Source organism: Bos grunniens, chromosome 16 (assembly GCF_055505025.1).
Source record: "Bos grunniens cultivar Pamir isolate PY7600 chromosome 16, Bosgru_T2T1.0, whole genome shotgun sequence".
In the NCBI taxonomy this organism is placed as follows: Eukaryota; Metazoa; Chordata; class Mammalia; order Artiodactyla; family Bovidae; genus Bos; species Bos grunniens.
In genome coordinates this window covers 7,331,634-7,343,784 of record NC_141180.1, presented here as the reverse complement: position 1 = coordinate 7,343,784, position 12,151 = coordinate 7,331,634, and the positions used below count along the sequence as shown (strand labels likewise).

Below are 12,151 nucleotides of genomic sequence, written 5' to 3'. Positions count from 1 at the left end.
CACACACACACACACGTGTATACACACACACACACACACACCCAGAGTCTAGAATATTCATCCATGAAGAAGGAGGGAGATCTTGGGACAGCATGAATGGATTTTGAGGGCATTCTGCTAAGTGAACTAAGACAGACAGATGAATACCACATGTCTTCACATATATGAAAGAAAGTGAAAGTGAAGTCGCTCAATTGTGACCGACACTTTGCAACCCCATGGACTGTAGCCTACCAGGCTCCTCTGTCCATGGGATTTTCCAGGCAAGAGTACTGGAGTGGGCTGCCATTTCCTTCTCTAGGGGATCTTCCCAACGCAGGAATTGAACCTGGGTCTCCTGCATTGCAGACAGACGCTTTACCGTCTGAGCCACCAGGGAAGCCCTATATAGGGAATCTTAAAGACCTGAACTCATCAACGTAGAGACGAAGATGGTGATTGCCAGGGGCTGGAGGGAGGAAGAAATGGGTATGGGGTGCTGCTCATAGGATATAAAGGTCCAGGTATAAGATGCATAAGTTCTGAAGATCTGATGGACAACGTGGTGACCATTATAATTATTAACACTGTACTAGACACCTGGAAGTTGTTAAGAGAGTAGACCTGAAATGTTATCATGACACAGGAAAAGATTATTATGTAAGAGGATAGACGTGTTAACTCACTTTATTGTAATAATCATTCTGTTATATATGACTATCAAATCATCACATTTGATATACCTTAAACTGGCGTATATTGCACATCCATAATATCTCAATAAAGCTTGGAAAGAAACAGAGTAGGGAAGCCATTGGAAGGTTTTGAGGAGAGAAGAGTCGTAGCCCGTTTTACATTTTAGAAAGGAAGTTCTCTTTGTGTGGAGGTTGGGTTTTTCAACCGAAAGAAGTTTTCCAAGCTGGAAGCTGTCAGCATAAAGACAACATGGAAAGCCATGAGAAATGGATGGAATCACTGAGGGCAGAAGTAGGCCAGTGCAGACCCATCGAAGGGTCTCATGCAGGGAGCCATGTGATCAGATAACCCTGCAGGTGAAGTGTGGGGGCGTGGCTTGGAAAGGCTGAGGTGGGCTTGAGTTCTAGGCTGTTGCAGGAATCCAGGCTGAGCGCGATCAGGGACCTGAGCTCTGACCATGGATGTGGGAGAAAAAAGAGGAAAGGACAGAATCAGTGTTTGGCTGTAGGAAGCCCGGTGGGAGAATTTTCTGGCCTGACTGCCTGGGTGGTGGACTGAGTAGGGATCGTGCCTTCTGGAAGTTAGATCTGCTTTCTGTTAGTTTGCAGAAGCAGGGAAAACCTGCTGGGGCCCGTGGTTTGCCAGCAGGATCAGACCGCAGTGCCCCTGAGCCTACTTGCTCCGTGCAGCCCTCCTTCTCCCTCCTCACTGGGGTTCTCAGGGGCCGCCAGCACTTAAGAGCATCTTTCTGTGACCGTGTCCCCCAGGCGGGGTCACTCAGGCCTCCCTCACCCCCCCCACCCTGTGTGTCCCTGCAGGGGCCCGTGCCTGCAGGCTTGCTGATCGAGCGCTCCTCGGACTTCGGCAAGACTTGGCAGGTGTACCAGTACCTGGCTGCTGACTGCGGCTCTGCCTTCCCCTGGGTCCGCCAGGGCCAACCCCAGGGCTGGCAGGACGCTCGGTGCCAGACTCTGCCCCAGAGGCCTAATGGGCACCCGAACGGGGCCAAGGTAGGAGAGGGCACCCTGAAAAATAGGCATGGGGAGAGGTTTCCCACTTCCTGTCACTCACGTGGTCACCCAGGCTTTGGGGAATCTGTGAGAACCCTCCCCCTCCTTCGGGCAGAGCCTTGCTATCTTTCCTGAGCTCCCCAACAGTGACCCCTCTAGGAGAAGTACATGTGAGTGCATGCTCAGTCATGTCTGGCTGCGACCCCACGGACTGTAGGGGTCCTCTGTCCTCGCCAAGATCCTCTGTCCATGGGATTCTCCAGGCAAGAATGCTGGAGGTGGGGTGCCATTTCCTCCTCCAGGGGATCTTCCTAACCCAGGGATCAAACCCACATCTCTTGCGGCTCCATGTAGGCAGGCATATGTTTGCCACCATGCCACCTGGGAAGGAGCCCTCTGGACACCCTCAAGACATTTGGCAGGGCATCAAATGGAAAAGAGGACTTCTGGGCTTGGCCACAGCTCACCTCTTCCTGGGTGTCCCCTTACTCCGCCTCTCTGCAGGTCCAGCTCAACCTTATGGATTTAGCCTCTGGGATCCCAGCCACACAAAGTCAAAAAATTCAAGGTCAGTGTGGCTACTCCTCTAGCCCGTGGGACTGTGGGTAGAGAACAAAATAGGCTTGCAGCTCAGATCATGGACATTTCCTAGTCTTTGCTGCCTCTGTCAATGTGGTTGGATTGAATACCGGCCCTGCTTAAGCTCGTAGGGGTATGGTGCTGGCCAGCCACTCATAAGGCCCGAGTCAGGGTTGTGGGGGGTCTTTTCTGTTGTAGGAGGGTTGGGGAAGATGGGTAGTGAGACCAGAGTTCCTTTCCTTATTGTCCTGCCCTAGGAGACTCTGTGTCTAAATTCTGGTTGTTTTTTTTTTCCTTTTCCCCCCATACCTGCCCCCTCCCTCCTTGCTGTTTGTTCTTCGCAGAGCTGGGAGAGATCACCAACTTGAGGGTCAACTTCACCAAGCTGGCGCCTGTGCCCCAGAGGGGCTACCACCCTCCCAGTGCCTACTACGCTGTGTCCCAGTTGCGTCTGCATGGGAGCTGCCTCTGCCATGGCCATGCGGACCGCTGTGCCCCCAGTTCCAGAACTCCTGCCAGCCCCTCCAGCGCCGTGCAGGTGGCAGCCCAGGGCAGGAAGGGAGAGGGGAGCGGGCGGGCAGACTGCGGGCATCCTCGGGACCCCTGGAGAGGGGTGGGGCACTAGATTGAAGACTTGAGTACTGACTGTTTTAGCGATGGCGAAGATGAGTGTAAATGGTTATCGTTTTCAAGGTCCCATTTGGTAGCACTTCTTTGGATCTGCTTTATTATTTGAGATGATTTTTATTCAGTAACATAGATGTAAGTATAAGTATACGTGTAAGTAGAAGTATATGCGTGGGTATTGCAGGGAGCTCAAGGCATTGATTCTTAGCCCTGGTCACATATCATAATTTCCTGGGGAGCTAAAAAGATCACCGGGATCCCTACCTCAGACACTCTCATTGTATTCCTATTATTTAAAGCTCCTGGTGATTCTAACAGCTTGCCAGGATTGAGAGTCCCTGGTTTGGGGGACTTTGAATTCCCTTTAGAGGTGAGATATGGGACAGGAGGAGAGAACAGAGGCTAACACGGATGCTGAGTTCACCCCAGAGCAGCTGAGTCAGATGCGTCAGGGATAGAAAGGGAAGCTCCAGCTTAATAAGTGACCCAGGGGCGTTTGCTGGGAAGCCAGGCTTGAGAGCCATCAGCAGAGGAGAGAGACCCTTGGACCAAGAAGCAGAGGGAGCTGTCATTTCACTTTCCTGCTTCTACAATATTAACAATCGGGAGCAGGATACTTGTTCTAGTGATAAAGGCACACGATGAAATCCTATCAGGTGGCCTGCTAGGGAAAATAAGGGGACAGGAACATTGCGCAGCCTTTTCCTTTCCACTTTCTGGGCCAGTGCTTCCCCCAGGCTGCAGAGGAGGCCAGAGGGAGACTGGTGCCAGGGATGTGACAGCCGTTAGGGCCCCAAAACACAAGACCAGAACACAGGCTGAGTGTGATCACTGGCGTATAAGGATGTAGAGGAGGGCGAGGGCCTGCCCAGCCCCGGTGGTTCTTAACTCTGGCTACTCCATGGAAACACCAGTTTATAAAGTACTGATGTCTGGGCCTTGTCCCTGAGATTGGATGGAATTGGGCCTGAGCATTTATATATATAAAGCTCCTCAAATAATGCTTAAGTGCGTCCAGAGTTGAAATCCATGGAGTTAGAGGGAGCAGGCAGGCCTGATGAAGGATGTGCCATTCCAGCTGGGAAGGATCTTGCTGGTGAATAGAGGGGAAGGGACTTCTAGGAAGGAAGCAAAGCATCAGTACAGGCCACAAGGTGGGGAGACGTGGGGCTTGTACAGGGAGCAGCCAGTTCAGCTCAGCTGTGCTGTTAGGGGCGAGTGCAGGGCGAGCATGGAGCAAACACAGTGCGGGTCCTGGATGCCAGCCAGCGGGTGGTGAGCTTAATTTGGAGGACGATTAGCACACAATTGCTATTCTATTTCTGCACCTTAATGAGTCTAGTAACAATTCATCATCACAGTCTCATTAGCCAAACAACTGCAGTCATAGCTTGTTGGAATATAAATCTCCAGAGGGCCCACAAGAATTGCAGTTTACCAACACGGCTGTGGGAGCAACCTTCCAGGCGCTGTTTTGCATTGGGCAGTATGGGGTTGGATACCATACCAAAATGCAAGGACCGCGCTTTTAAAAACCCAACAGGAGGAGCAGTGTAGATGTGCATGCATACAAACACACGTGTATGTACACACGCACACGTGCACCACACAAGCCGGCCTCTGGGAGTGTCAGAGGAGCTCAGTGCAGGCTGGAGGAGCTGGGGTCCGAGCTGGACCCTGGGGTCTAAGCCGAGCGGAAGGGTCAGAGAGGAGAGGGCAAGTCTGTCCCTGGGACGCTCCTGTGATGGTTCCTCCTGGTGACCAATGGCCCCGCCCCCAGGTCCATGAGGTCTGTGTCTGCCAACACAACACCGCCGGCCCCAACTGTGAGCGCTGCGCGCCCTTCTACAACAACCGGCCCTGGAGACCCGCGGAAGACCAGGACCCCCACGAATGCCAGAGTATGAGCCTGGGACCCCCCACCTCCCCTGCAACCACTGGCTGGGGTGCTGGCCTCTCTGGGCCGTGATGACCTCCTCTGGGACACGGGGAGAATCTCGTCTTTATTATTTAATATTTAAATCTAAACCGATTCCCCGTAACTAAAGCTCTCCTTGCTCTTTGGGGAAGGAGAGGGCCTGTGAGTCGCATCCTCCCACCGCCCAGACCTCACAGGGACCACGGGCGGGTTCATATTTTTGATGCCACATGTCGTTCGTGCTAACCCAGGTCCTCCTTCCTCCAGCCTCTCTAGTGCTTTATCCTGTGTAGGACACACTTGGTCTCCCTGTTGTCATTCTTTCTCTTTCAGATGGGCCCCCGGGGGCAGGGCCCTTCCCTCCATAAATGAGGACAGCCAGGGTCCCAGCCTAGAGAAGGACAGTGACCCAGCAGGAGACCCATGGTGGCAGTGGGGGAGGGTTGGCATGGGACGTTTGAACAGCTCTCTCTTTGGCCCCACACGGACATCATCCTGGGATGAGTCCCCACACTGGGAGTCGGGAGGCCTGCGTTCTCCGTTTTCCTTTCTTACTGTATGAACTGAAATAAATTAGACAAGCCTCCCTGGGCTTCAGTGTCCCCGTTTTTCAGACCTGGGCATCTTACAGAGTCACTGGGGATGCCAGCAAGTTAGCATGGAGCGTGCTTTGTAGATGCCAACGAGGCTGGTCTAGTGTTCAACCCCAGGAATCTCCTTTTTCAGGATGTGACTGCAACGGACACTCAGAGACATGTCACTTTGACCCAGCCGTGTTTGCTGCCAGCCAGGGGGCGCACGGAGGTGTGTGTGACAACTGCCGGGACCACACTGAGGGCAGGAACTGTGAACGCTGTCAGCTGCACTACTTCCGGAACCGGCGTCCTGGGGCTCCCATTCAGGAGACCTGTATCCGTGAGTAGGGGCTCATCTGTCTATTAATCTGCTCTGGGCTCAACAGAGCACACGTCCCTGAGGACTCACATGAAGTCCCCATGAAGACTTGGGGGCAATTGTTTTGACTTGGCTGTGCCTTCCTAAGCGAGTCACCCAGCCTCTCTGGGTGTCAGTCAATTGGTCAGTCGGTCATTACGTAGAACTTATTTTGAGTATGCTGCTGCTTAGTCACTTCAGTCGTGTCCGACTCTGCGACCCCATGGGCTGCAGCCCGCCAGGCTCCTCTGTCCCTGGGTTTCTCCAGGCAAGAATACTGGAGTGGGTTGCCAGGCCCTGCTCCAGGGGAATTTTCCCAACCCAGGGATTGAACCCGGGTCTCCTGCATTGCAAGCAGATTCTTTGTCATCTGAGCCACCAGGGAAGCCCTTTTTGAGCATAGGAAAGAAAAAAGTCAACATCAGATACAGTTGCTGCTGTCAGGAAACACACAGACTGTTTGGTAGTAGAAACCACACACGCAGGAAAATGAGGGTGCACTTGGCCCGTTTACTTGCCTTTACCAGATCCAACCAGGCCATTCTGAAGGAGACCAGCCCTGGGATTTCTTTGGAAGGACTGATGCTAAAGCTGAAACTCCAGTACTTTGGCCACCTTATGCGAAGAGTTGACTCGTTGGAAAAGACTCCGATGCTGGGAGGGATTGAGGGCAGGAGGAGAAGGGGATGACAGAGGATGAGATGGCTGGATGGCATCACTGACTCAATGGACGTGAATCTGAGTGAACTCCGGGAGCTGGTGATGGACAGGGAGGCCTGGTGTGCTGTGATTCATGGGGTCGCAAAGAGTCGGACATGACTGAGCGACTGAACTGAACTGAACCAGGTTGTAATGTGGTTTGCTTATTTTTCTGTTTCCGCCAGCATTAAGAACTCCTCTATGGCAGGGATTATTCTTGTATCCTTGGGCCCTAGCACAATGACAGATGAATAACTGATGCTCCAGAAATGTTTACTGAAGAAACATAAGAGACCCAGGAGTGACTAGACACATTCACAGGGGTCAGTGGGGCTTCCTGGGTGGCTCAGCGGTAAAGAACCCACCTGCAATGCAGGGGCCCCGAGAGATGCATGTTCAATCCCTGGGTCAGGAAGATCCCCTGGAGGAGGGCATGGCAACCCACTCCAGTATTCTTGCCTGGAGAATCTCATGGACAGAGGGGCCTGGCAAGCTATAGTCCGTGGAGTTTGAAAGAGTCAGACGCAACTGAAGCGACATAGCGCGCATACAGCAAGGGTCAGTGAGTTTGTACAATTCGAATCGAAAGCACTCTGATTCAGGTGGATTAATCAGGCAAAACTTTCCATAAGTAAGAGTCTCTATTTTGAAAGCTGTGAAAGGGGCCCAGGTGTTAGGGTGAAAGAAAGTTGGTTCACTTGCGGTTGATATGATCTGCTTATGGAAAGAATGAGAAAAGCTTGAGTTTGACTTCCATTTCCAGCACTACTTGCCGTATGACCTTGAGTATGTTACTGGAACATCTCTGAGCCTCAGTTTCCTCATCTGTACAATAGGGATAAGCATGGTGAATTCTCAGGGTTATGATAGGATTACATAAGGCAACACGTAAGAGTGCCCAGCTCAGTGCTGGCCACAGAGTGGTTTGTTCAGTATATCATGCCAACTGAAACTTTCGTACTACATAACATGTGCCAAGGACTTCCCTGGTCGCTCAGCTAGCAATGCAGGAGAATCCACATTGCATGAGTTCCAAAGAATCTGCCTGCAATGCTGGAAACCCCGGTTTGATTCCTAGGTTGGGAAGATCCCCTGGAGAAGGAATAGACTACACAGTCCAGTATTCTTGTCTGGAGAATCCCAAGGACAGAGGAAGCTGGCGGGCTGCAGTCCACGGGGTCCCAAAGAGTCAGAAGCGACTGAGCGACTAAGCACAGCACAGCACAGCACAGCAACACGTGCCAAGCCCTGTGCTACCTGCTTTATTCCTCATAAGAGGCCCTATGAGTGTTATATAATTATCCCCATTTTATAGATGAGCAAACTGAGGCACAGGGGACCTTAAATAACTTGACTAAGGTGGTCAGGTCGTAAGCCAGGAAGTGGGGTAGGGAGGATAAGAATTTGAACCAGAATGCGCTCCCAATGCTCTGCTTTTCCTCTCTGCCCCCCTGGTGCCGCCTTTGTCTTGCAGCCTGTGAGTGTGATCCCGACGGGGCAGTGCCTGGAGCACCCTGTGACCCCCTGACTGGCCAGTGTGTGTGCAAGGAGCACGTGCAGGGGGAACGCTGTGACCTGTGCAAGCCGGGGTTCACGGGGCTCACCTTCTCCAACCCGCAGGGCTGCCGCCGTGAGTAGAGGGTCCCAGCCTGCCGTGGGGCGGGGCAGCGGCCCTGGGGCCGGCCCTGCTCCCCATGCACGGTGTGCCGGGCCGCTGTGCCAGCAGCCTCCTGCAGGCCTGACTTGGAAGGGGGACAGAGCCCGCCCGCGGGAGGCGGGCGGCTGGCCAAGTGGCCAGGTGCTGGGACTGGAGGGAAAGCGTGGCGGCCTGGCTTTCCAGGTTTTCTGCGGGGGAGCGGCCCCGCCGGGTTCGTCTCCCTGATGCATGTCCTCTGGGGGGTGGTGGGCACAGATTTGGGTGCCCCGCCCCCAGCTCAGCAGCCCCTCTCCTGTGCAGGCTGTGACTGCAGTGTCCTGGGCGCCCGGCGGGACGTGCCGTGTGACGAGGAGACTGGGCGCTGCGTGTGTCTGCCCCACGTGGTGGGCCCCAAGTGTGACCAATGTGCCCCCCACCACTGGAAGCTGGCCAGCGGCCGGGGCTGCGAGCCCTGTGCCTGCGACCCGCACAACTCCCTCGGCCCCCAGTGCAACCAGGTACACTGCGGGCTGGCCCCCACGCCCCTGGAGAGCCCCTGTGGCTTTGGCAGGCCCGAATACGTGCGCCTGCGGCGGGGCGTCCTGGGTCTGACTGCGGAGCTTGTGTCCTGGCGGGAGCCCCTGCGGCTGGGGTGCGCCGGGGAGTCCCGCTCGCTGACCCGCTCTCCCCCGCAGTTCACAGGGCAGTGCGCCTGTCGGGAAGGCTTCGGGGGCCTGACCTGCCGTGCCGCAGCCATCCGCCAGTGTCCCGACAGGACCTATGGAGATGCAGCCGCAGGATGCCGAGGTGCGCTGAGTGGTGGGGGCTACGCCGTCGGGGGTGCGTGCTCGGCTGGGCTTGTGCTGGGGGGCGTGTGGGTCTGTGGTGTCTGGTCCACGGGGGCTGGGCCCTGGCAGCCTGTGAGAGTACTTGGCCCCTGCTAGCCCATCCCCATGTCCCCGTGTTTCTATGTCTCCATGTCCCCGTGTCCCCGTGTCCCGGTGACAGGAGGGCTGCTTTGCGCCTCTCTTCCCTAAGAAAGCGTCTCCCAGCTGTGGGGCAACCCCCTCCTCCCTCTCCACTGATGCGGAAAGTGAGCCCCGCGGTGGTCAGTTTGGCAAGTGGTGGCGAGAGCAGGCAGACCCCAGTCTGTTCCCAGCCCTGTTGTCCCCGGCGGGGTTGCTCCCCGTCTCTGGGCCTCGGCCTCCTCGCCTGGGAAGGGGCACCCTGCCTCGGGTGCTTGCGCCCGTGATGGTGGGAGAGCAAGCGTGCCCACCCCGCCAGAGCGGGTGCGGGTCAGAGTGCACGCGTGCGCTCGGGGAGCGAAGCTCGGGGCCGCGCCTGCACGAAGGGGCTGCTGAGTGAGCCCCGCCGCCCTCCCCGTGGCTCCCCGGCAGACGCGCGCCTGGAGCGCTGGCCCCTGACCATCCTTTCTCCCGCCCCAGCCTGTGACTGCGACTTCCGGGGCACCGAGGGGCCAGGCTGCGACAAGGCCTCGGGCCGCTGCCTCTGCCGCCCCGGCTTGACGGGGCCGCGCTGCGACCAATGCCAGCGGGGCTACTGCGACCGCGCCCCGGTGTGTGTGGCCTGCCACCCCTGCTTCCAGACCTACGACGGCGGCCTCCGGGAGAGGGCCCTCCGCCTGGCCGGCCTCCGCAACGCCTCCGCCGCCCTGTGGCCCCAGCCGGGCCTGGAGGACCACGGTCTGGCCTCGCGGATGCTGGACGCCAAGAGCAAGATTGAGCAGATCCAAGCCACCCTCGGCGATGCCTTGGTCACGGAGGAGGAGGTGGCCCAGGTGGCCAATGCCGTCTTCTCCATCAGGTCATTCCCTCTCCCCACCAAGCCGTTGGGGTCCACGGAGGGGCCCATATTGCTTACAGCCCTTTACCATGTACCAAGCCTTTTCCTAGGGCTTCCCTGGTGACTCAGAAGATAAAGAACTTTCCTGCAAGGCAGGAGACCCAGGTTCGATCCCTGGGTCGGGAAGATCCCCTAGAGAAGGGAATGGCACCCACTCTGGTATTCTTGCCTGGAGAATCCCATGGACAGAGGATTAGTCTGTCTAGGGCTAGTCCATGGGGTCGCAAAGAGTCGGATAAGACCGAGCAACTTCCACGTTTCACTTTCAAGCCTTTTCTTGGACACCTCTCTTTTTCACCGTCACTGCAGTCCTGGGAGGTTGGTGGAATGGGTGTTACTATGTCAGTCTTGCCAGTGAGGAAATGGGCACAGCTTGGTGACATGACAGAACCAGCTATCCACAGAGGGGCAGAGTGGGGGACCAGGAGTGCAGGCGCCAGCCCAAGTGCCTGGTGCTCCTGCGGGCGTCAGCTCTGGATGAGTCACCCTGATGGAGGGCATCCGAGAGGCAGGGCTCTGAAAATAACTTGTGTTTGCCTTTGGAATGGGAGCGGTCCCACCCACAGCCCCCTCCTACCAGCAGAGGCCTCTTCTCAGTGAGGTTTGGTTCCGAAGTTTTCATAATGAGTTTTGCCTTCCCTGAGCCCTCGCTGACTCGCTGACCGTGGGGGGCCCGAGCCACCCCGGTATGCGGTTGGCCTTGGTCTCAGAGCTGAGCAGGGAGCCTATGGGTATCTAATGGGCTGGGCGTGCCGGCCTGGAGGGGCCTCCTGAAGGATGGTGCACATGGAGCAGAGGCTGGCCACGGAGAAGGGGAGGCTAGTGGCAGGGACTGGTCAGGTGGAGCTGCAGAGGGCCGGGGAGGGAGGAGTCTCTGCAAACTCAGTGACCATGGGTCAGGGCAGGTGACCCCCTTCGGGCGGAAACAGACCGACAGGTCAGCAGCTCTGGGAGCCCTGGTGGGGAGAGGAGAGACCCGGGTGCCCGGGGTCCAGGCGTGGCTGATGGCAGCCTGTAGGGACCCCAGGAGGAGAGGATCAGGGAAGCTCCTCGTGGAAGCTGGTGTGGGGACGCAGAGGAGAGCTGGGAGCCTTAGGCTCACACCCATCCAGGAGAGAGAGGTTTTTCTGGATCTGCCTGCGTATGGATGGAGGGAGACGATGCTGGCTTTAGCGTGGCAGAATCCTCTCCCGTCTGCGGCTTTTCCTGATGGCCTCTGTTTCTCCTGACTCAATAGTTGTTTCTCCGGGGGCATGGCTGGGTCTGGGAGGCAGCCCCTCTCCTGTATTTTAGTGGAAACTTCTCCCCCTACCTTAGGCGGACGCTTCAGGGCCTACAGCTTGATTTGCCCCTGGAGGAGGAGACCTTGTCCCTCCCGGGAGACCTGGGGAGTCTGGACAGGAGCTTCAATCGCCTCCTCGTCGCATATCAGAGCAAGAGGGAGCAGTTTGAAAAGATAAGCAGTGCCGACCCTTCAGGTGAGCGGGTGAGGGGGAGCGTGGAGACCCCACGCCGGGCCAGGCTTCAGCTCCCCTCGGGGTGAGGGGGAGCGTGGAGACCCCACGCCGGGCCAGCTTTCAGCTCCCCTCGGGGTGAGGGGGAGCGTGGAGACCCCACGCCGGGCCAGGCTTCAGCTCCCCTCGGGGTGAGGGGGAGCGCGGAGACCCCACGCCGGGCCAGGCTTCAGCTCCCCTCGGGGTGAGGGGGAGCGCGGAGACCCCACGCCGGGCCAGGCTTCAGCTCCCCTCGGGGTGAGGGGGAGCGTGGAGACCCCACGCCGGGCCAGCCTTCAGCTCCCCTCGGGGTGAGGGGGAGCGTGGAGACCCCACGCCGGGCCAGGCTTCAGCTCCCCTCGGGGTGAGGGGGAGCGTGGAGACCCCACGCCGGGCCAGCCTTCAGCTCCCCTCCGGCTGGCCCTCCGCCTCCAGGCCTGGGGGGTCCAGGGCTGGCTCAGTGAACCTCTCTTCTTTCCCCTCCTGCACCAGGAGCCTTCCGCATGCTGACTGCAGCCCATCAGCGGTCATCCCAAGCTGCTCAGCAGGTCTCGGACAGCTCCCGCCGGTTGCTGCAGCTCAGGGATAGCCGGAGAGAGGCGGAGAGGCTGGAGCAGCAGGTGGCAGGAGGACCAGGAGCCGGTGGTCCCCAGCTCGCGGCCCTGAGGCTGGAGATGGCCTCCGTGCCTGATCTGACGCCCACCATCAACCAGGTGAC

General features: G+C 57.3%; 1 protein-coding gene across 4 annotated transcripts in view; it reads left to right on the top strand.

Moving 5' to 3' along the window:
- The window catches only part of LAMB3 (laminin subunit beta 3), a 190,872-nt gene that overhangs the window by 167,475 nt on the left and 11,246 nt on the right, over window positions 1-12,151 (top strand). For 3 of the 4 annotated variants that reach the window (XM_086342261.1, XM_086342260.1, XM_086342259.1), the window contains 11 exons: window positions 1,494-1,685; window positions 2,190-2,253; window positions 2,609-2,802; window positions 4,672-4,792; window positions 5,536-5,724; window positions 7,916-8,071; window positions 8,399-8,595; window positions 8,773-8,884; window positions 9,523-9,901; window positions 11,258-11,418; window positions 11,926-12,146. In XM_086342261.1, the coding sequence (XP_086198387.1) occupies window positions 1,494-1,685; window positions 2,190-2,253; window positions 2,609-2,802; window positions 4,672-4,792; window positions 5,536-5,724; window positions 7,916-8,071; window positions 8,399-8,595; window positions 8,773-8,884; window positions 9,523-9,901; window positions 11,258-11,418; window positions 11,926-12,146 (1,986 nt within the window). Of the gene's footprint in view, window positions 1-1,493; window positions 1,686-2,039; window positions 2,254-2,608; window positions 2,803-4,671; window positions 4,793-5,535; window positions 5,725-7,915; window positions 8,072-8,398; window positions 8,596-8,772; window positions 8,885-9,522; window positions 9,902-11,257; window positions 11,419-11,925; window positions 12,147-12,151 lie in introns of all 4 variants that reach the window. The other variant, XM_086342258.1, reaches the window with a different exon arrangement.